The sequence below is a fragment of the Callorhinus ursinus genome, unplaced genomic scaffold (genome assembly GCF_003265705.2).
Source record: "Callorhinus ursinus isolate GAN/ISIS: 27379988/994484 unplaced genomic scaffold, GSC_fseal_2.0 scaffold1, whole genome shotgun sequence".
Classification (NCBI taxonomy): domain Eukaryota; kingdom Metazoa; phylum Chordata; class Mammalia; order Carnivora; family Otariidae; genus Callorhinus; species Callorhinus ursinus.
In genome coordinates this window covers 59,643,280-59,667,073 of record NW_027397063.1, presented here as the reverse complement: position 1 = coordinate 59,667,073, position 23,794 = coordinate 59,643,280, and the positions used below count along the sequence as shown (strand labels likewise).

The 23,794-nt window shown below is 41.7% G+C and overlaps 1 protein-coding gene across 2 annotated transcripts in view; it reads left to right on the top strand.

Annotated features, from left to right (window-relative positions):
* Window positions 1-23,680, top strand: part of ROPN1 (rhophilin associated tail protein 1) — a 27,846-nt gene extending 4,166 nt beyond the window's left edge. The window contains exons 2-6 of one of the 2 annotated variants that reach the window (XM_025868980.2): window positions 11,696-11,823; window positions 15,675-15,792; window positions 17,096-17,257; window positions 22,820-22,995; window positions 23,477-23,680. In XM_025868980.2, the coding sequence (XP_025724765.1) occupies window positions 11,708-11,823; window positions 15,675-15,792; window positions 17,096-17,257; window positions 22,820-22,995; window positions 23,477-23,543 (639 nt within the window). In that variant the 5' untranslated portion in view covers window positions 11,696-11,707 and the 3' untranslated portion in view covers window positions 23,544-23,680. The remainder of the gene's footprint in view (window positions 1-11,695; window positions 11,824-15,674; window positions 15,793-17,095; window positions 17,258-22,819; window positions 22,996-23,476) is intronic. The other variant, XM_025868988.2, reaches the window with a different exon arrangement.
* Window positions 23,681-23,794: the final 114 nt, after the last annotated feature.

Here is a 23,794-nt window from a genome sequence, read left to right as displayed (position 1 = left end):
TGATACATGTCTTTCTCTGATTGACTTATTTCACTCAGCATAACACCCTCCAGTTCCATCCACGTCGTTGCAAATGGCAAGATCTCAATCCTTTTGATGGCTGCATAATATTCCATTGTGTATATATACCACATCTTCTTTATCCATTCATCTGTCGATGGACATCTTGGCTTTTTCCACAGTTTGGCTATTGTGGACATTCAAAGGCAGACACTTAACAGACTGAGCCACGCAGGTGCCCTGATAGCCCTCTCTTATATTGAAAACTATGGTCCATTCCCTCCAAGCCCTCACATATTGGAGTTTCTGAATCATAGGAATGCTATAATGAAATCAGAAGTAGGGAGGCCAAGTAAAAGGAGGAAAATGATGTGGAAATATTCTGACATTTCACTCTGAAGAAATGAAGGCTAATCAACTAATGAAAGATAGTGTTAAGGTGGCCCCAGGTTTGTACACCAGATCCCCAAATTAGGGGACGTGTTGCACAACTTTAGAGAGCACAGTTCATATGGCAGTCTGTAAATGGTGTTGCTGGGCTTGTGGACCATGATATGAACATGAGGGACTTAAAATATGAGCATGGCTAAGTTAAGATAAATCAAAAGGAATACCTGTTCACTTGTGAAACGATAAGTATGTGGAACTCATAACTTCTCATCCGTAAACATGCTTAGAGGTGGTATTAGCATGACATATAAGCAATTTTGATAAATATGCTGATAACAAAGCCAAAAACTCCTGCTCAAAAAAAAGGACAAGGTCAGGTAGGACAGCTCTTAGCAATATTGCTGTTGGCATCTGGTGCTAGGTTGGCTTGACCGTGGATTAAGCCCAGGATAGAAAATGATCCAGATTTCCGTGAAATAAAGTTGGAGAGGCAAAGCTAATATGAATAAGATGAATTGTGGAGAACTTGGAAGTCAGACAGGACATCATTTTGATGAGAAAAGAAATGAAGATCCACTAAAAATTTTTGAGAGTGATGTGATAATGTGAGTGGCTAAGACATGTTACTTGGGAAAACTAAGCCTCAATTTCCTGGCATTGGGAAAATGATTATAATAGTAGAACCTTCCCACCCATAGGGTGTTGTGAAGATTAAATGAGATAATCAATGAGCAATGACTGCTTGTAGGCATTTCTTATGCTGGCCATCTTTCCATTCTCTGTAACTGTATGGAATATAGACAATTACCATAGTTCCAGGACAAAAAATTAGGACATACTCTGACAAATAATTTTTGTTCCACTTCAACATGCTAAAAATGTACTTTTCATGATGCAAATGGGAATATCCAGGATAGTTCAGTGATTTAGGGAGACAGCAGGATGTAATATTTGAGACGAGGGTTGTCCTAGAGAAAAATCCATAATGTGTCAGTGCATTATTTAGAGAGAAGGAGGCAGTAGGATGTAGTGTGAAGAGAGCAATAGTGTAGACCCAGATACTTGCATCTGCTCCAACATAAACTGTTACCCTGTGCCAATTACTTCACCTCTCTGTACATCAGTTCTCTTGTTTGTAAACTGAAGATCTTGAACTACATTGTAAATCAAATTAAGCTCCTTCCTTTTTTTAATTTTTATTTTTTAAGTATTTTTTATTTATTTATTTGAGAGAGAGAGAGGGGTATCAAGAGAGAGCAGGAACAGGGGAAGAGGGAGAAGCAGGCTCCCTGCAGAGCAGGGAGCCCAAGGCAGGGCTGGATCCCAGGACCCTGGGATCATGACCTGAGCTGAAGGCAGATGCTTAACCGTCTGAGCCACCCAGGCACCCCAAACTCCTTCTTCTTTTTTTTTTTTTTAAAGGTGTTCCTTTTTGTTTTCCTAACTGACAGTTTTCTTGAAAAAGCTCATCAGGGACTGAAGTGGGGAATGAAGAGAAAGATGGATCAAAAATGGCCATGATACATCAGATAAGGCAATTGAGAGAGTAAAAGTCTGTCTGGGGCGCTTTTATGGGAGAGGAGAACTCTATAGTAGGTATAGCTGGTGGGTACAACTGCAGCGTAGTTGAGAGTCTACCATGGGAAATTTGGGAGGCATCAGAGTAGAGCTCTGGTTGAAGCCAAGAAAATGGGCCTTATCTCCAGCTAGAAGATAGTAGGGTACAGTAGCTCAGGAGTCCAACTACAACCACTTTTAAAACTCTAGGGTAGAAAAAAAAAAATATATATATATATATACACACACACTCCCCGCTCATAGGCTCCCCCCACCCCCAGGACCCTAGGATCATGACCTGAGCCAAAGGCAGACATTTCACAACTGAGCCACCCAGGCACCCCTAGAAAATACATTTTTAAAAACATTGTAGAGAGAGTGGAGAGCTTCAGAAGCAATGAGGACTAGATGGATTAAAATTCCAGGAGGGCATGGAGCCCCTCCAAGGTGAGCTGACAATCACAAGCCATTTTTTTCCCCTGGGGCCATTTGGCAACTCTGGCTGTGGACTGAGGATTGTGCTTGACCCTTACAGAGCAACTATACTGGGGGCAAGAGAAGCTGGCAGGGCTTTTGGTAGTCAAAGAGCAGTGGCATGACAGATTAGAAATTTTCGGTACCCCAAACACACTTTAGTTTTTACACGTCTGACATATAAATTTAAAAATACTGGGCATGCAAATGGAGCATATAGATTAAGGTAGGCAAAGGATTGCAGTGTGGATTCATTCTGACATCCTTGGACTCACTCAGGTGGAAAATGGCTTCATGTTCTAAAAGTGAGGACAATAGTTGGGTGGGATGCAGCCTTAGGCGGAAAGTCATTTAGTGGAAATTAAATAAGAAATAGAATCACGTTGTTGGAGAAGCAGGAGTGAAGGAGTTTGAGAGTAGAGGAGAGGCATGGTTGGATTGTGCTGCCCTGGATGATATTGTAAAGATTATTATACTGTTACTGTTTTTAAAATAAAAATAGATTAGTAATAGATTAGAATTTTTCTGTTCTTTCAAATTCACTCAGCAGATCTCAATCTTAGAATCACATGACCATCTTAAAATTTGCTCATGCTTTGGTGTTTTATAGGTGTCAGAAATCTTAAAGAGAATGCCCCGCTTAACAACCCAGCAAGCAATTTCAATTCTCATGATGGAATCCCAGATCCTATTAATAAACTAGTACAAAGTTATGCTGCCTTCGAATGCTTCCTCAGTAAGGAAGTTTCTGCTAGTGATTAGTCAGATGTTCCTACTTCTTTCCCTGGGCTCCTGTTTTCTTTAGAAAGTACCAGGTGTCTTTGGCCTGTGGGATATTCTGTGAATTCTTTTTCCCTGCAAAAAAAGACGTTTATTCACTTTGCTAATTTGTCTCAAACTTTCTTGCTGGCTTCTAATATTCTAGGTGAGCAATTTAAACTGGAAGCTAATTTTTCCTTTAACAACCAGTGTTTTTACAATTTACTTTCTAATGAACATTCTTTTTAAATTATATAAATCTCAGCTTTTACTAGATATTGATCTCAATACCCACCAGAATTTCTTCTGTAACACATAATCTTAAAACACGGCAACTTAAACACTGAAAGAAAACTTAAAAAAAGTTTTTCAACAGAAGGACTTGAGCTTCCTCAACCTTTTTCATGTCATAGCACACAAAGAAATATATGTAATGCACACAATGGGGTAAATTGCAGGGTATTGGGAGGTTTATATGGAGCTTATACAAAAATTCAATATATTTCTATTACATAATTATAATAAATAGTAAAATACAGAGTAACAGTAAAGATATAACTGTTTAATTTGAATGAAACTCCCAAATAAACATTTTAAAGCATTTTAAAGAGAAGTCAAGCTTGCTTTCCTATCAGGAGCTTGCTTTATATAAAGTTTTTTGTTGAAACGAATACATGAGGTTCCTGACAAAAATCTTTCAGTGATGTTCTCTTCAAATTCTTACAGCTACCATCAGTGGAAAAGTTTGCCTCACAGATGTGTCTTGGCAAATAGTAGAAGGGTATTTACAGATTTTTTCCAATTGACAGAAACTCCTTTCTCACTATTAACCAGAATCTGGATCATTTAGTTCCTTCCTTCTTTCATTGAAATTCTCGTGATTACATGAATAGATTTCTAATGCACTTCAACTTTTTCATATCATGTATTTCCAAATAATGTGACACTTAACAGATGTTTTGCTGCTAGTCTTCTTTAGGACTGAAGCTAGAGTATCAGTTAAACTCCCCACTGAACTGCATGTAACCTCACATTTCCTTTCAACCCATGAGCATTGTTGGTATACTTATTTTCACACACTCCTTGAGATTTTGATTAAATTCATTCTGGTGCTCAAAAATGTCAAGTAAGCCAATTTTCTGAAGACAATACTCTCCTCAACAACTCTGCAATAAAGATCATTGACTTTTTTTTTTAATTTTTCTTTTAGCTCCTAATCTCTAGAGAAAAAGCTTTTCCTTTCATAAGTATGTTGGTAGGAAACAGCAGTTTCTTCACATAAAGCTGAAAACAGACGGAACCAGAATGGCTTGGATTTTATTAGTAACATCCTTTAAGGTGGAATTCACATTTACAGGGGAACTACAGACAAGAGCTCATTGTGGACAAAACAGTGTCTTCCTTGCATCCCAGGCATTGAGAACATGGAGAGCAGATAAGATGGAAAGTCTTCCCACCTTCCTGTCATCACAGATTTCCCATCAGGGCAGGAACTGCTGTGCTTGCATAATCTAGAACATCTGATTTGTTTTAAAGTACTTAGTTACTACTCCACATACATCACCCTGTATAGTTTGTTTGGGTAATTTTTGGCAAAACAATCCACATTCTTCCAAGCATTCCTCTCCAGGGATATTAACTAGTGCTATTAACTGAACACAGTGACTTGACATCCACAGGTTCACCACTCCGCAAGGAAATGCTTGGATTAATTAGTCTTGTACAGAATGTCATCAATGCATCTTCTAATAGTATTATTCCAGAGTGGCATTTATATATTTCCTTGGCTTCATTTGGTCCCAAATGTGTGGTCATTTCCCAGGCAGGTTGGTAAAATGAGTTATCCTATAATTGTGGGAGACATTTTGGCTTTAGTTCCTAATTACGGGACCTTTTAATTAGCTTCTTGAATCCGATTTGATGTAAACTACTGTTGTAAATACTGTTGTAAACAGTTTCCTAAAACAGTGGTTTTCAAAGTGTGGTTTCGGGGACTTCAGAGGAGCCTTGAGACTTTAGGGAGTAGGAGTCCATTGAAGTTAAAACTATTTTTGTAATAATATGAAGACATGGTATGCCTTCTTCACTCTTTTCCTTAAGAGTATACAGTGGAGTTTTCTGTAAGCTACATGATATGTGATATTATAACAGACTGAATGCAAAACAGATATGAGAATCTGATTGTCTTCTATTAAGCCAGACATTAAGAGATTTGCAAAAAATGTAAAACAATGCCCCTCTTCTCATTAAGGGTTTTTTTGTTTCTGGAAACTATAGTCATTTTTCATTGAAATGTTACTTATGTTGATATGTAAAGGATTTACTTTTATTTTAAAATTAATATTTAAAATTTTTTGCTTTAATTTCTAAAATGATAAATATTGATAGATGTAACCCATATTAACAAAAGCTCTTTGGGATCCTCAATAACTTTTAAGGGGTCCTGAGACCAGAGACTTTAAGAATTATCCTCTTAAAGAAACTCTCTGTGTATTATAGACATTTTCCGTTAAGGCCCTGGCATATTTTTTTTAAGATTTTATTTACTTATTTGAGAGAGAGAGAATGAGAGATAGAGAGCACGAGAGGGAGGAGGGTCAGAGGGAGAAGCAGACTCCCCGCTGAGCAGGGAGCCCGATGTGGGACTCGATCCCGGGACTCCAGGATCATGAGCCTGAGCTGAAGGCAGTCACTTAACCAACTGAGCCACCCAGGCGCCCAGCCCTGGCATATTTTTCCTGGCACCATTTTCTTCATTTGATAACTTTTCCATGAAAATAAGATACTGAGGCAAAGAAAAAAATTATCAGAGCAAACAACTCTAAATTTGAAATTATCCTAAAAATAATAGATGTTAATAAAAATGATTACTACCTAATTTTAAGTTATACTTTATGGTAGGAAAGTAAATAATATATTGAAAATATTAAGGAGACTATGGGCCTTTTTGACCATAACAGATCAATTTGCAAAGAAAATAAGGTTGTCCATTTTCTTATGAATATTTTAAAATAAATCACATAAAATTTTGAAAAATTAAGCATTTGATAAGTAAGGTGGGAATTCTGAAAATATTATTTTATAATCAAAGTGCTAGATTTCTTTTTTAAAAAAGATTTTATTTATTTATTTGAGAGATAGGGAGAGGGAAAGCATGCACATGCGAACCAGAGCGTGAGCACAAGGAGGGGGAAGGGCAGAGGGAGAGGGAGAAGCAGGCTCCCCGCCAACCAGGGAGCCCCACGTGTGGCAACATGGGGCTCAATCCCAGGACCCCGAGATCAGAACCTGAGCTGAAGGCAGACGCTTAACCAACTGAGCCACCCAGGTGCCCCAAAGTGCTAGATTTCTAAGAGTATAAACAACTGCTTATAATCAAGTGGAGTTAAAATATTTTGAAAAATATTTTTCATGAGGTATTAAAGAGCTTCAAACCCCTTTACTAAACCAATTAAATTATTTTCCATTATTATTTGTTTTTAGAAACTTTTTTTATTTCTATAAACAAGTAATGTCATTACAAAATTTCATTAAGAATCAGGTTTTGAATATTTTACATCAAAAGCCAAGAATAACTATATAAATCAAGTCACAGTTTCAAAGAGCAAATGGTGATGATAATGATGAAGCACCTATGCCTCTTTGTTGGGAGAAAATACAAAAAATAAGCAAATTAAATGAAGAACTACGTATTTGAAACGTATACACAAATGATTATCACTGGTAATAACCACATTACAATTAAGCAAAATTAAGCAGACTCACGGAGATGGTTCTAACATGACGGATAAAGGGGAAAACCCTGTATACAAGCATCTCCTCTGGCAGGTGTTATGCATAAAGCCTTAAGCACAAAAACAATAATTACTGAAATCTGGAAGTTTACTGACTGAGCCCAACCGTTTCCAAATATAATTTCAAGTGTTCTAAATCAGTGAATGGTTGTAAAATGGTTGTAAATTTTGTATCACTATAAAAAGTTTACAGCCATCAGTCTCTCCTGGAGACACCTGTAACCCATTTTGCCATGGCCACTTGTGGAAAGCTCAGCTGTAGAGATCTGTAAAAGGCAGAATGGGATGAAATGGTAAAATGTGTATTACAAATAATACCTGATGAGTCTCGAGTCTTCTAGGAAGGCCTATGGCATAGTAGGACTCAAGATGAACCTTAGGGGTGTGTAGAGTTTGAATAGATGGAAAAAAAGAGAGCACTTCAAGTAAACCAGCCAGAATTAGCAACATCCTGAGGGAAATAGAAAAGCGAGATAGAGTTCTGTTAACAATGGGTGAGCAAGTACCAACCTGCAGATATGTAATCTGGAAGGATTGGAAGGATGCCAGAGTGGACTACGTGTTGGAAGTTTGTGTTGGTAAATACTAGCAGAAAATTTCTAATTTAAAATTGTGTGTAAATCGTAGAGAACCTTGAAAGTCAGGATGGACTTGACTGCCATTTTTGAGCAGGGCTCTCTGACCTATTAACAGCAACATAGAAGATAGATCTGGACACTCTCAGAATAGACCAGGGAATGACCTGAGACAGAGATACTGGTTAGGAGCCTGCACAGTAGGTGATGAGGGGCTGAACCAGAATAAAAGGAGTAGAAATAGAGAGGAAGGGATGAATTGGAGACACATTGCAAAGGAAATATCCATGGGATTTCGTGAGATTCAAGAGATTGAAGAGAGTGGATGGCCCCAGGCTTTGAGGCCAAATGACTGAGAAAATAGTGCCATGATGTTCAGACATAAATGTGGGAAGGGGACTTCGTTGGGAGATGGAGAATAAATTTTGGTGGAGATGGGTCTTGGAGGCAGTAGGAAGTGAACAAAAAAAGCACAGGGGAGGGGTCAGGGGATGGAAGAACAAGTATGATCAACACCGGACCGGACGAGGCTAGGAGAGGATGCGAGCTCTCCAAAAACAGTGACGGAAAGACAGAAGCTCAGAATGCTGAAGACTGAGCTCTGGGGAGATCGCAAACTCATGTTTAACATGAGGAAAGAGGGGAAAAGTTACGGTGACAGGAGGCGCACAAAGAAAAACAGAAAAAGAAGAATGGTATCTGCCATCAAAGGAACAGAAAGCCTCAAGAAGGAAAGGACACTCATGTTTAACGGGGCACCTCCCGCATCAGACTGTGTGTGTGTGTTCAAATCCTGCCTCTGTCACTTATGGGCTATGTGTTCTTCCAAAAGTTTTATTCTCTCTCTCGGTTTCATTATCTCTAAAATGGTGATAATAAAGTCTACCTCATAGGGATATTTTGAGAATTAAGTGAGAAAATGTATCCAGAATAGTTAACATAGTATCTGGCACAGCCAGAGGTTAATAGATATAATTGATGACTTTTAACGGAAAAATGGGGTGTATTTGATGACTTTTAACGGAAAAATGGGGTGATGAGAAAGCGGAAAGAATTGCAAGAGGTTAAAGAAGGACTGGTCATGGAGAAAAAGAGATCGGCCCAAATGGAGAGAGATCACAGAATGTTCTTAGAAGAGGCACGGGGTGAAGGCTTTGCTTAAATCTGCTCTGTACTGACCAAGGGTTATCATTTTATTGTTATCCCGGAAGCCTAGTTAATTAGGGTTGGGCCATCTTTTCATTTATGTAAGGCCATTTTAACCTTTAGAATAGAAATAAAACAATTGCACAACTAAAGATCCTGTCAAAATATATACAAATAGTCTAAGGTGCAGCTTCTTTGAAAGAACAGTCTGGCCCTGCCTCAAAAAGTCAAAAAGAGAATTACCATCAGATCCAGCAACCCACTTCTGGGTATATGCCCAAAAGAATCGAAAGCAGGGACTTGAAAAGATATTCGTATACCCAGTTCATAGCAGCATTATTCACAATAGCCAAAAGACCAAAAAAAAACAAAACAAAACAAAACCAAAACAAAACATCCCCAAATGCTCAACAAGATGAATGTGGTATATACATATACAATGGAATATTATTCAGCTTTAAAAAGGGAAGAAAATCAGACACACTCTACAACATGGGTGAACCTTGAGGACATTATGTTAAGTGAAATAAGCCAGATACAAAAGAGCAAATACTGTGTAATTCTACTTATATGAAGTACCTAGAGTAGTCAAATTCATAAATACAGAAAGCAGAATGGTGGTTGCCAGGAGCTCAGGGGAGGGGGAAATGGAGAATTATTGTTGAATGGGTACAGAGTTTCAGTTTGAGAAGATGAAAAAGTCCTAGAGATAGTTGGTGGTGATGGGTCCCCAACAATGAGAATGCATTTGATGCTTCTGAACCATACACTTAAAGGTGGTTACAATGGTAAATTTTGTCATGTGCATTTAACCACAATTATATATATATATATATATATATATTTCCAGACAATATGAGCAAAAGTATGAGCCCTTTGCTAGATAAAATGGATTGAAAAGTTACCAGAAACAATCAATTTGTAATGGTAACTTTTAAATTGTGAAATATTTCATACCTAAAAAATAAAATGCGTAGGGGAACCTGGGTGGCTCAGTCAGTTACGTGTCTGACTCTTGATTTCGGCTCAGGTCATGATCTCAGCATCATGGGATTGAGCCCTGCATCAAGCTCTGTCCTTAGGGGAGTCTGCTTGAGATTTTCTCTCTTCCTCTCCCTCTGCACCTCCCCCCACTTGCTCTCTAAATAAATAATTAACATGTATATGTAACCCTACACGGTATATTTTCTTTCCATCCAGCATTGCTAGATTCACCCATAGTGATGTCTCACTGAGAACTGCGTTGTGTTCTCAGTGAATTGAAGCTTTTATCATTGTGACCCTCCTTATTCCTAATAATGCATTTTGCCTTAAAATCTCCTGTCTGGCATCAACATGTCTACGTCAACTTTCTTTTGGTTTTATTTGCCTATTTATCCATGTATCCTTTCACTTTCAGTCTTTCTGTGTCCTTAGGTCTTTTCAGATGTGCCCATAGTTGGACTTTTTAAAAATCTGGTCTGACAATTTCTACATTTTAATGGCCACACTAAGACCATTTATTTTTATTGTGATTACTAATATACATGGATTCCTTTCTATCATGTTGTTCATCCACTTTTCCTATGCTCTCCCCACTCCTTTCTTGTCTTCTTGCGGGTCGATCAAGTTGTTTTGTTGTTGTTGTTTTTAATTCCTTTTCTCCTTTCTACTGGTTTGCTGGTTATATTATTTTTATGGTAATTACTTTTGAAATTTTACTATGCATACTTGACTTTTTACAAAGTCTAAGTACATTCAGTAAATGAGAATGGAGTACTACCAGCCCGAGGCCACTTTACCACCAATCTCAGGCCACTTTAGTTTCTTGTCTTGGGATTTCCCAACAAGGTCAGTGGTATAAATCTAAAACTTAGACCTAGTTCGCGGCAAGACTTATGGGAGACCATCTAGCCCCCAAGAAGAAGCAACAATGTAGACACAATTCCCCTTGCCCACAGGCAGATATTTTTACTGTTTATATTGAGGGTGTGTGAACCTTGGAGGGTCTCAGATTTGGGGGTGGGAGTAAGAGAGTCCTGCAGTTTAGTTGTTCACCTTTTGTGGGCCTTTGACCTGGTCTGTTTGCAACTTGCCTGATCATTTGTCTGAAAGGGTCAAGTTCCTGGCATCTACATTTGCCCCTTAATTTCTTCATTTGCTTACCAGTCTGGTTTCTGCTTTACTCAATTTATTTGGCATTTTTAAGGATTTCCCTCACTTTCTTCCAAGTTCGGCAAGGCATTCTAATCTAAAAGATGTGTTTGCGGGGATTTGTCTAACATGTAGGTGTGTTTTGAAGATGGGGGGCTTTTTGGATTATCTAGTCTCTTTTTTTCTACTAACAGCAGACAAAACCTTTTAATCTGCTGTTTGTATACCATCTATGGATTTTTATGTTTTCTTTCAATTTGTCCTGGAACTTTTTGAGTGAAATGTACAAGTTTTCTCTTTTACAATTAAAAAAGATAAAAACATGCAGTTGTAAGGAGAGATATTCACCAAACGGCTGTTTAATGATCATTTTTATTTGGAAATAACCTAATATCAAATAATAGAGGATTCACAGAGTAAATTTTGCTACAACTTACTCTGCCATAAGAAGTGTGTGCGTGTGTGTGTGTAACATGGAAGATATTCATGACCCCGTTTCTATTTATACAAACACATATATATTTACACTGAAAAAATTCTGGAAGGAGACATCCAATATTTGGGGGTGACATCATTAGGGAATATTTTTGCTTACTTCTTGCTGATCTCTACTTTTTAAATGAAGAAGTACTGTGTGGTTTTTATATAAAGGGCATAATTATTTACAAGAACAAAAAGCAACGATTAGTAACCCATTTTCTAACTTTGGAATTGTGTTAACAATAGAATGCGTACACCTTGTGAGGTAGTGAACTGCCCGGTATGGAGAGTGTCAGAGGCTGGGTGGCCTCCGGTCCAGGATTCCTGTCGTTTTATGATTCAGAGATTCCCAATTTATTTATTTATTTATCTTTCCCCTGCCATTAGGTCGACCAATCAATGCCTCAGACAGATAAGCAAATATGCATCCCCCCGGAGCTGCCGGAATTGCTGAAGCAATTCACCAAGGCCGCCATTCGGACCCAGCCGCAGGATCTCATCCAGTGGGCTGCGGAGTACGTACCCCTCACTTCAGCCCCAGGTTCCCGTTGGAGGTGGAGGCGGAGCGTGGAGGAGGGGAGGTCCTCGCGAAAACCGAGGAGGTTGTCATGGCTGCAGCCTGGGAGTCGGGACTGATGAGCATCGGCTTTGTTGTATTCAGCTCTCGAATTGCTTTGGTGCTTTAAAATCCATACATAAATACATCACACTGGGTGAGGGTGGGTGAGGGTGGGTGAGGGTGGGTGAGGGTGGGTCGCCCGCCCCGAAGCGACCCAGACTGAGTGATAGGACGCCAGAGCAATCGGCCGAGTGTCCTGGGGCGCTCAGCAGGAGTTAGAGTCCCACAACCCGGCGGCACACGCGCCTGGTGCGGTCCCTGCACCCCCTCCCCGGTCCCGGCGGAGAGAAGCGCTGGGAGCCCCTCGGCAGCCCCGCCTGCCTTCCCTGGTCCGAACCGGGGCCTGGTCTCCGGTCTCACCACTAGAGGGCAGCAGCGCGCCTCGGGGAGGGGGCGCCGAGGCCGCAGGCTGGCCGGTGCGCTCTCAGTCCCAGCGGGCTCACCTCTGCGGTTGCGCCTTTTTGGGACATCTTCCTCCACTGCCTATCAAGCTCATTCTTGCCCCAACCAGAGACGTTCTGTAGCTTGTCTTTGGGCAAATTGTTATTTAGTGTTTGTTTGAACTCATTTGCTCCCTCAACATGTAGATGTTCACGCGGTGCACATTGCACCCTGGAGAAAGAGATGAGGCAACACTGAGTGCTGAGGGCAGGAGGAGCGCGGGCCGGGCTGCAAACACTGTGCCTCAAACTCAGGTGCCCCTTTTCAGGAGCGACCTCCAGAGGCTGTTCGGTGAACGAGCTTACCCAGCGAGAGCTCGCTGCTGGCCCGGCGTGAAACAGCTTTTTGCACGGAAAGCCTCGCAGCTCTGAAATTGCTTCTTAGGCACACATGCCCGCTTGAAACCGGGGATCTGGGGCTTGAGGCAGCAGTTGGGAACTAGCCATACCTCCCGGATCATTTCAGGCCAGTTTTACTGCTTAATGATGACCTCCTTAGTAGCTTTCAGCAGGAGAAGGGGAGTCAGAGATGCAGCTGAGCCTAGCTGGTGGGCTGGAGGAAGGGAGAATGTCCTCAGCATGAGGTGTATTGAGGATGAAGCTTTTACAGATGGAAGGAAAATAAGCCAGTGGTGCTCGTAAAAAGGGACATAATGGGGTTGCTTTGCTAGTAATGAACACTGTTTAGTTTTCGATTCTAAATTTTATATATTATCTCCAAGACTGCACTTCGGCATCAGAAGACTAATTTCTTTTGGCATACTCACACAGACTTTGTTTTACACTACACAATAGTTTAACCCCCCATTTTATTATGCTGCTGTTTTATAACAAGGAAAATGACATTTCTTGCAATTGTCCCTGACATTTATGGGAGAAAACATTCCACTGTTGTAGCCTGCTTGCTCCCATTTTGTATCATGTGCTATAAATTTTTTAGGTATTCGCGAAGAATCAGTTTGTAGTTTAACTACAATGAAAAAGGAGAGCATGACCCGAGAGCACTCTCCATCTATTCAGACATGAAAAGCATTTATCAGATGGTTTTATGAGACTCACAAGCCTTTTAGCACTTTAGAAACGCCACAAAGTATTTCCAAGACAAAATACGTGCTTAATTCATCACAAGCAAGAATTGCCCTGCATATGTGCTGTCCATGAAGAGATCACCTCCCAGACATCAGCAGGACATAAACTTGTCTTGCGGTATGTGTGACCACAAGGTTTTGTAACATCTGTGAATAACCATGGAATTGTTCATTGCAAATGAAGCTAAATAACGCACAGAGGGCTAAATCCATGACTTCGACCTCATTTCCGCATTCTCTCACCAACTTGGCTGAAAAGTCCAAAGACATTGCTGCTGAGTATCACTCTCTATTGGGGCAGTCACTTCTGTCAAATGATGTGCTGTATTTCTGTCCCTCCTGTTTATGCCACTCAAGTTTCTATAGCCCACCCCTGTTGTCACCCTGAACCCACACCTACCCCAACCCAGATCTGTCTGTGGAAATTGCGCACGCGCATGATAAAACGTATCCAGACTGTGTTTCTTCTGCCCTCCGTGCCACTGGCTTCCAAGGGGTGCCTGGAAAGCGTTGTTTTGGTCCTTGTAGCTTTAGTTCTGCATTGCTCTGTGGCACAGAGACAGGCAGTGGTTTATCCCCATTATCGTATGGTTTGACCCCAATATGGGCTTCTACAAAATTCCCTCTGTTATTCTTTTTATACTACCTGGATCTGGAGAAAAATGATGAAAAAAAATGCATTCATGAAAATTAAAGCAGAGAGGGGCAGAGCATGTGATCCTGGGACTGTTAATAACAAGGCTTTTGACAGAGACAAACCCTTCCAGATAGCATTGGTGACCCATGTGTCAACTCCTATGTCCATTCCCTGCTACAGGCAGCCCTTTTTATCTTTTTTAAAAAAGATTTATTTATTTGAGAGGGGGGTGGGGGAAAGGGCAGAGGGAGAGGATATCCAAGCAGACTCCTGCCGACCGAGGAGCCCAACACAGGGCTCAATCCCAAGAGCCATGAGATCAGGACTTGAGCAGAATCCAAGAGTCTGATGCTTAACCAGTGGAGCCCCAGGCGCCCCAGCCCTTTTCATCTAATACCAATCCTGAAACAAGACTCGGTATTTTTTCCACGTTGCACCCAGAGTCCACTCCACGAAGCGTCAGTGAGCAGACAGATTTTATTAAAATTTTTCAGGAAAGATAGAGTTTTACTTCACACACCCCGCATAAGATCGTTTCAACCCTTCCGTGGCTTGTCTTCTCACCTGAGCCTCCCTCAGTGCCCGGCCAACCTTCTCTCTCTTCCCCCTTGAAGCCCAAGCCTCATGACCTCCAGCTAGAAACCTTTCCTGGCTCACCCCAAGAGCACCTCCCCCTCCTCCCCTTTCTTGTACAAGTCACTTTAGTGCTCTTCCAAATTTTTTCCAAGATTGCATATTACATATTACCAAGATTACATATTACCCACTATCTAGATTACCCACTACCAAGATTACATATTACATATTACTCACTACCTAATAACCAACTTTAAGCATGTCAATAGCCAAGTTACTGAAAATAAAGATTTTATGTTTGAAAAATATTTCCTCTAGGTACCAGGATTCTTCTTCCATAAAGGAGAGTGGGGGATTTAAAATAACAATGATAGTTTTCTAACTCCTATTTTATATATATATAATGCATATAATATATAATCTATGTATATGTATATGTACATATATGTATGTACATATTATATATTATATAATGATATGTATTTTATATAATAGATTTGAAAGGAGAAACACAAATTACTGCTATATTTATGTATTACATATGTATTATGTGCATATATATTATGTCATATATATTATCTTCTATATAATGTGTAATACATATATATTCTATATCTCCTATTGTATATATGTATATGTGTGTGTGTACACACACGTGCGTGTATATAAAACACTTAGGGGAGGCGGTGGCTGGGAAAAAAATCCCAGACTCAATATGCTTCAGGGAATTCCATACCAAAATTTGTATTGATTATTCCTCATCCTTAGAGACAAACAAATCTTTTTACTCCCTAAGTGTTCTTTATACCTTGAGTGGCAGGTAACACATTCAGACTTTTCCTGTACATAAATGAACTAAACAAAGTGGCTGGTATATAGAAGCTCCTAACAAATGTTCTTTCCTCCATCCCCGTCCCTCAAGAAAAAGGGGAGGGGGTTCTCAAAGCAGCCAGAGGCCACTGGAGTGTAGGATGTTCTCCCCACTCCCTAACTTTTTTTCTTGTAGTTATTTTGGGGCTTTGTCCCGTGGAGAGATTCCTCCAGTGAGAGAGTGGTCTGAGCGAGTGGCTTTGTCTAACTGGGCAGAGCTTACACCTGAGCTATTGAAGATCCTGCATTCTCGGGTAAGGGCTATACCACAGCATCAAGGGGGAGGTTGGGGCAATGCCGAGGCCAGGTGGCTACAGACAAAAGCCCACCACATCCCCTGGCCAGCTAGCTGGCCACTCGGTATCATAAAATCCACTAAACCATGCATTGAAGGCAAATCTTCTCTTGGAGAAATAGGAATGATACTGAAATAGGCTATAAGCTGAGTCATTAGTGGGGTCATCCCAGATTTCCCTGAAGCTGGCAGAATGTCCAGGGGATCAATTCAATACTAATCCATTCTCCCCAGAAAAGCACAGATCTACACTCCCTTGACCATGTCTCCCTTGTTGATCAAGACCATAATATGATGCCAATCACAGTTTGGAGAGGGGCGTAATTTAGTTCCCCAGTTAAAGCAGGTGCAGATATAGCCTAGCTTTTAGGGAAACTCCTGGCTCTCTTCCCTGCCACATCACTCTGGGAGCTTTCCAGGGAATGGATGAGGAAGGTCTGACTTGAGAAAGCTGTAGTTTGGCCAGTTCCCAGGAAGTATGGTTTAGCTGACCACCATACTCTGCTTTAAAAACCAGGACAGAGAGCTTTGGGGTGTTTGAGGACTGATAGCCAACTACCTTGCTCCCAGAGGCTTGGCATTTCACTAGAATCAGAGGGCCAGGGATGGTCTATGCTTCATTGGAGCACCTGTAGCCTTACCACATTGTTGGCCAACAACTGGCCATCTGTTCCCTTTCTCCTCTTAACCACCAAGCACCTTATGCAACAGATATGGCAGAGACCTGACATACCTGGGACCAAGCAATATTAGCATCCAGACCACAGATCCTATATTATTCTTGGCAAAGCATGAGGGGTGCATGTGAAATTTAGTGCAAAGAACTCCATAGAACCTAAGAAGCAAGAGACTTAACATCTAGTTCTAATTTCACCACTGATTAGGGGTGTCAGACAAGTCCTCTGCCCCTTGGTTACATTTTCAGGTTGTCCTATCTACTTTATAGAGCAACCTAGGGATAAAACAATGACGATAAAAGCAGCAGAAAAAAAATTAAATTTTAATATAAAGATATCATTTCCCTATAATTTTGACATCTAGAATTAAAATGATTGAATTATACTTCAGTGTGCTTAACACTACACTGAATATTTCTCTACCCTTGCAGAGAGAACCACCAGAGTCCTCCCCCAATCCCACCTCCACCATCAGACCCCTTGCTGTGTGCTGGGTGAATGCAGGCCTTGCTGGGCAGTGTCTCTTGGGGCATTCTCTCATTCTGTCCCTCCCTCTCTGTCTGTCGTCTGTCCCCTGGCCTGCAGGTTGCTGGCAGACTGATTATCCATGCAGATGAGCTGGCCCAGATGTGGAAGGTGCTGAGTCTCCCAACAGATCTGTTTAATAGTGTGATGAATGTGGGCCGCTTCACGGAGGAGATTGAGTGGCTGAAGTTTTTAGCTCTTGCTTGCAGTTCTCTTGGAGTTGTAAGTGAACTTTACTGCTTTTTGTTCCTTATGGGAAAAGCTCTGTCTGGGCCTGTAAGAGTAGTACCTCTGTACACACAGTCCATCTCCTGGGCTGAGGACGAGCATGCCTGTCTTGTCTACTTCCCTTCCTCTCTGAATTAGGTCATTCCTCTGCTCCTCAGCCAGAAGCAGCGGGGAGGAGGAGAGAGGGGAAAACTGTCATCAGACCCTGGGGAGAATTTACTAGAATGTGGCTTCTGGATTATTTATGAATTTCAATCATTGCCCTCAGATTTATTTCCATCACCACTCCACTCATATTCCTAAAGACAACCAAGAGCCAGAGGCAGGAGATTTGCTTATACTTGGGTTCCAGACACCTAGAAGGTATACCAACAGAGCCTTTAAAAAAGAGGGGCAGCCTTACAGAAAACTACTATTTGAGAAGCATAATTGGATACAAAAATCAGAGATGAGAGAGCAGGAGAGGAGAAATGAAGCTATTTCCAGACTTACAGTTACGACACCATCACGGCTGTAGGATGCTCACATAAATTCATGCCTTTTCTAAATTTGACTTGATTTACAATTGGAAAAGGAATGTTTCTGTTTTAAAGGAAAAAATACTGCACCCAGTTCATATATATATTTAAAAGCTTTAGGTATCATCTTACATATGGACTCACTCTTACTAAGCACCATTATAATAGATTAAATGAAAATGAATCAGAAACATGGCTTTTTAAAAATCCTGGAATATGTGCAAGTTTGAAAGTTAATGAGAAAATTATTGCCTCTGCCAAAAGCAAATGGTACACAAAGATAGTTTGAATCCGTCAACAAATCTCAACACCATCTTATTCTTTCTTCTTGAATACACGTGGGATGCATATCTGACATTTTTGTTTCTGACAAAAGTTTTGAGAAATATTACCTAGTGCAACTTTTCCTATGGGCTTCCCCTGCAACTTTCATTATAATCATTTCTTTAGAGACAAGGAGAGGAGAGGCCATTCATGGTTTTTTGTCTCCATTGTCCTGTAGAGTAATATGATGTAATGAATAAATTGCTCTCCTCCAAAGAGGAGAGGAAAATGCAGCCTGGGCAGATGTTTTGTCTGTCAGCACTATCACACTTCTGTGGAAATAGCCCCAAAGATTGGGGGAAGTCCAGGAGGACAAATTAAAATTGGACACATTTTATTGAATTCTCATAGGGTCACAAATTTACTCACACTACACGCAGAGATGGCTGGGGTGGGGAGGCGGGAACGTACTTTATCTGTAGTTAACTCTGATCTTCCTGATTGATCTACCCTACCCACAGAGGGCTGAGTAGGAAAATAAGTAGATTCAGTTCAATCTAGGAATTTTAGTCTGATGCAGTACCGGAAACAGCTTTGAGGTAAATGCCCAGTCTCTCAGAGTTTTCCACATGACTCCACTCTTCAAGATGGCAGTGGAGTGTGTAAGAGGGAAATGGTGACTCCAGGACTGCAGAGCCACCAAGCAAAGGGTTTCCCACATCTCTTGGTCCTTGGAAATCCATGGGAATAAATATTGTCTGTGTGGTCCCAGCTGCTTGCAGCCTAAGTCCTGGGTCTCTTCTGTCTCACAGCGTGGTGTCCACGCCCCGCCCCTGCCCCGGCTGCCAGCTCATCGCCATTCTGGCAGGTTCTGAGGGCCTCTCTGAACCCTTTCCGGTTGCCCTCATCTGCTCCCTTGCTCCAGTGGTCTCCTGCACAGACCCTCACCACCTTGTGAGATGTGTGAGTCCTCTCCTTGTCCACATACCTCACAGTAACAAAAAGTGACTGCGGAATACTAAATTCCACTCCTCCCTCTGCTGAGCTCACAGGGCAGCTGCTAGGTTTACTTTGGTATGTCTGCCTCCCCCACTGGGGAGGGGAAACCATGAGGTGAATTGCATCTTTCTACCTCCCTTCCAAAACGAGGAGGTTGGATTAGATGTTTCATAAAGTTCTTTCATCTCTAACATTCTGTGATTCTATTCTGTCTTCTCTACTTCCACTGTCTGCTTTAGATAACAGTGAGGTCCTGAGGTGTCTGACTGTGCCCCTCATCATCTCGACATCATAGAACACCTAGAGGTGAAGTCAGCCTGAAGGGCTAGTCTGTAAATAGAGGATGCCCTGTGAATCCAGGAACCAGGCCCATTATACCCATCTGTTTCATGTTAGACTATTGCTGGGAACTTCAATGTGTAGGTATGAGGCTGTCAACATCTGGTGGAGGCTTTGCAGTCTAGTTAAACCACATATCCTTAGAGCGCCTGGGTGCCTCAGTCGGTTAAGCATCTGTCTTCGGCTCGGGTCGTGGTCCCAGGGTCCTGGGATCGAGCCCCGCATTGGGCTCCCTGCTCAGCGGGAAGCCTGCTTCTCCCTCTCCCACTGCCCCTGCTTGTGTTCCTTCTCTAGCTCTGTCAAATAAATAAAATCTTAAAAAAAAAAAAGAAAAAAAATCTTTTAAAAACCCCATATATCCTTAGAGGCAAGCTCAGGAATTTTTCCTTCCTTTGCCAATTCACCAGCCAGCCATGATCTCCGTGCCATTTAGAAAAACCAGTTCCCTCCTTTCGTCAAATGGCAGGGACTTTCTTGAGCTCTCCCAGTTTACACCCAGGATTCAAAAGACTGTGGCATGCAGACCTGGATTCCTCTTCCCTCTCAGCACTCCTTCCTCTAGACTAGCCTGTATCCCTTCCTAGTTCCTCTGGGACTGATTATAGAAAAGGGAGATTGTGTTCATTGGAAGGAAGGACATGATTTGTTAGCAAACAATTCACTTTCTGAGCCTTTCACCTCTGGGTTTGTGAGTCTCAGAAGATGCTTACAGGCTCTCTTTATCAAGTGGATCCCCATCTGACCAAAAAGTCTTGTGCAACAAAATGCAGATCCTTGTTTACTTTAGAGTTATTTACGTTTTCCAAAAAGCTCTAGTCCAGAGAATCCTTTATCCATTCATCCATGTATAAAATATTTTAAAATATTTTACAATTTTATGAGGACAATAGAACTTAAAGGTTTGTGTTTGAATGATTAACAAAAGGTACTGTTTAGAGTAGAAAGCACCTTTGTAGGGCTGTCGGAACAAAGTAACCCAAACTGGATGGCTTAAACACAAGAAATTTATTTTCTCACAGTCCTGGAGGCTGGAAGTCTGAGATTAAGGTGTCTGAGGCCATTGCCCTTGGCTTGTAAATGGCCATTGTCTCCTTGTTTCTGTCTTTTTTTTTTTTTAAGAATTATTTATTTATTTGAGAAAGAGTGTGAGTGAGTGCGGGGAGGGGTAGAGGGAGAGAGAGAGAAAAACTTGAGCAGACTTCTTGCTGAGCTCTGAGCTCAACAGGGGGCTTGAGCAGAAGACCCTGAGATCATGACCTGAGCAGAAACCAGGAGTCAGACACTTAACCGACTGAGCCACCCAGGGGCCCCTCCCCATTTCTTCACATGGCTGTCCCTCTGGGGACATATGTATCTGGTATCTCTATGTCCTAATTTCCTCTTCTTACAAGGACAGCAGTCTTATTGGCTTAGGGCCCACTCTAATGACTTAAACTTAATTACCTCTTCAATGGCCCTATCTCCAAATATAATCACATTCTGAGGTACTGGGGCTAGGGCTTCGGCATATGAATTTTGGGTGAACACAGTTCAGCCCTGAACAGCACCCCAATCTGGATGAGCCTGCAGGAAGAGAACAGCAGAGCAAAGGCAGTAGGGGATTTTGTTAAGAAAGGGAGCGGAGAGGATGAGCTATGAGTGGAGATGACAGAGTTCATTGCACACATGCATGCAGATCTCCCCACACCTCCTGTCATGCTGACTCCACGTCACACTCGTGCCCCTCCATCTCACCGGCAGCCTCTGGGGCACCTGCCGCTCACCCTCCTCCTGGAAGCGCCCAGCGCACGGGCACAGTGCTACACAGCAGTTTACACGTGAGGACTCCCAACGGCAGGCGAGGGTCAATGAAAGGGGCCCGCTGCAAACCCCAAATCGCTTTGACATACTGCGGTTCACCATTTTAAAATTCACGTACACTGAGGATTCCATCTCATAAAGTAGCAATGTTTATCAGTGTGAAGAAACAAAATTTGAATATTAAATCAAGTAAAGTTAATAATTAATGCAAACAATGTTTAAATCACTTGCCATCGGGTAAAACCATCTCTCTAGGAAGATGGCCAAGTTGATTCAGCGTCTTCATATACCTGCTGATACATCCCCACTTACAGCCCTGGGTAACACACACCAGTTAAAGAAGCATCCTGTAGACACCCACTCTGTTCAGGGGGAGGAAGGGAACAGAAGAGCCCACTGCAACTGCAGAGGAAGAACAATGCTGGTCAGCCTTCCGCCAGCTGCCTTTTCCCTCGCCCAGGCACACCCAGCTCACCCCTCAGGACTCGTTTTTCACTGATCCCTGGAAGGTGTTTAAGGATAATCTGCACATCATCTGTTTTGGTCAGCTACCCTGGTAGACAAGCTGACCTATGTTTGCTAATTCAGAACTAAACAGTCCTGTCTTCAAATCACTTCTTTCCTTTACCCCCGTCATTTCACAACTCGTTCACTTGTGAAATGTATATAAAGAATAGGTTTGCATGAAAGACCCAAGTGAATAACACCTAATTCTGAACATGATCTTTTAATGTTGAAGTTTCGTTGTAAGGAGGACTTGCTCCTGTACCATAAACCTTCTGGCATCCATCGTCTTCTAGTTCTTCCCCAGCAACAACCAGGTGAATGTTACGTCATATAAAATACTAGGTGTTCTGATTATATGGAGCTACATGTTTCAGAAGAACTGGTTTTAATGTTCAGCATCACTTTTCCTGTAGCTGGGATTCCTGCTTCCCAGGGACTGACCCTTCTCCTCCCTCCTTCCCCTACTGTGGCATTGCTCCAAGCACCACGGAGCATATGAGCTAGACTAGTTACCTCAACTCTTCAGAGGTAAGATTGGAGAGCAATAAAAAATAAAAAGAAGAAATAATTTTAATTTTTTAGAATGTAAAATCAAATTCTCCTTTAGCGAGGTCATTCTGATGAAAGTAATAAATATCTTAAAGTATTCAGCAATTCATAAACTTAATTCCTTGAGAGTATCCCTCCAACAAAGAGAGGAAAGGAAAAAAAGAGAGACACCCAGTACATCAATATTTTTTAGATGGAATTAAATGATGTTTGGGTGTCAAAAATTCAAGCTTTCCAGAATATTACATCATTCCCACTTCATTTTATGAGAGCAATATTTTTTTGTTTTCTTTCTTGTATCTAAACTGATCTTAGTGGGGGCGCCTGGGTGGCTCAGTCTGTTAAGCCTCTGCCTTCCGCTCAGGTCATGATCTCGGGGTCCTGGGATCGAGCCCCAGCTGTGCTCCCTGCTCAGAAGGGAGTCTGCTTCTCCCTCTCCCTCTGCCCCCCACCCCCACTCCTGCGTGTGGGCACGCACGCTCTCTCTCTTTCTCTCAGATAAATAAATAAAATCTTTAAAAGGATCTTAGGAATTTAGTTTGGAATAGTGACCTTCTCATTTTATCTTATAACTTTATAGACCATTGCCAAAACTCTGAAGATAGTGTGTGAAGTGTTATCATCTGACCATGACAGTGGACCTCCCCGGATCCCATTTAGCACCTTTCAGTTTCTCTACACATATATTGCTGAGGTGGATGGGGAAATCTCTGCCTCACATGTCAGTCGAATGCTGAACTACATTGAACAGGAAGTGTAAGTAAAATGTTACCCATCAGAGGGGAAAGAATACGGGGAAAACAAACCTAGCAGGCCATGATACAGTGAGGTTACTACATTATACTGCTCTGGGGACAGAAAAGTGTTGTGAAGAACAAGAACTAAGGACCCGAGAGAGAAGGGGAAAGGGCAGGGAAGAACGGTGTAGGACAGTGATGAGTTGGAAACGCTACTTCTCAGGCTGCCACCTGAAAATACCCAGTCACAAACTCAGGGGCCGGACCCAGGCATCTATCTGCGTCTTAGCAAGCTCTTCAGGTGACTGACTCACGCTCAGGTTCACCTAGTAGGGGAGGAGTGGAGGAGGAGAAGCAGGCTGCCAAGAGGCCAGAGAAAAAGAAAGCCATGAGGGCAGGAGCCACACAGAATTCATCTGAAGTAAGAGAGTTAATATACTGTCTTTTTAAAGATTGATTGTTCAACGAACTAACCCCAGATATGTATTTTTCCCAAACAGAATTGGTCCTGATGGTTTAATCAAAGTCAATGACTTTACCCAAAACCCCAGGGTTCGGCTGGAGTAAAAACACAGTTTTGGCCATTTTAAAGGACGATAACAGAGATGATTGTGCTTCAGAATGACTGAACCCCACGCACCATCTAATGTCAATTTTCTTGTACAACAGGTCCACACTAATAAACAATTAGGCAAACATATGAACTCAGAAATGTGTGGAATTAAGGTGTAAAATTGTTGGAACAAAACAAGTACATTAACAGAAGATGCATATCCTTCCCACATGGACACTGAGCAAAAGTGGCTAACCAAGCATGG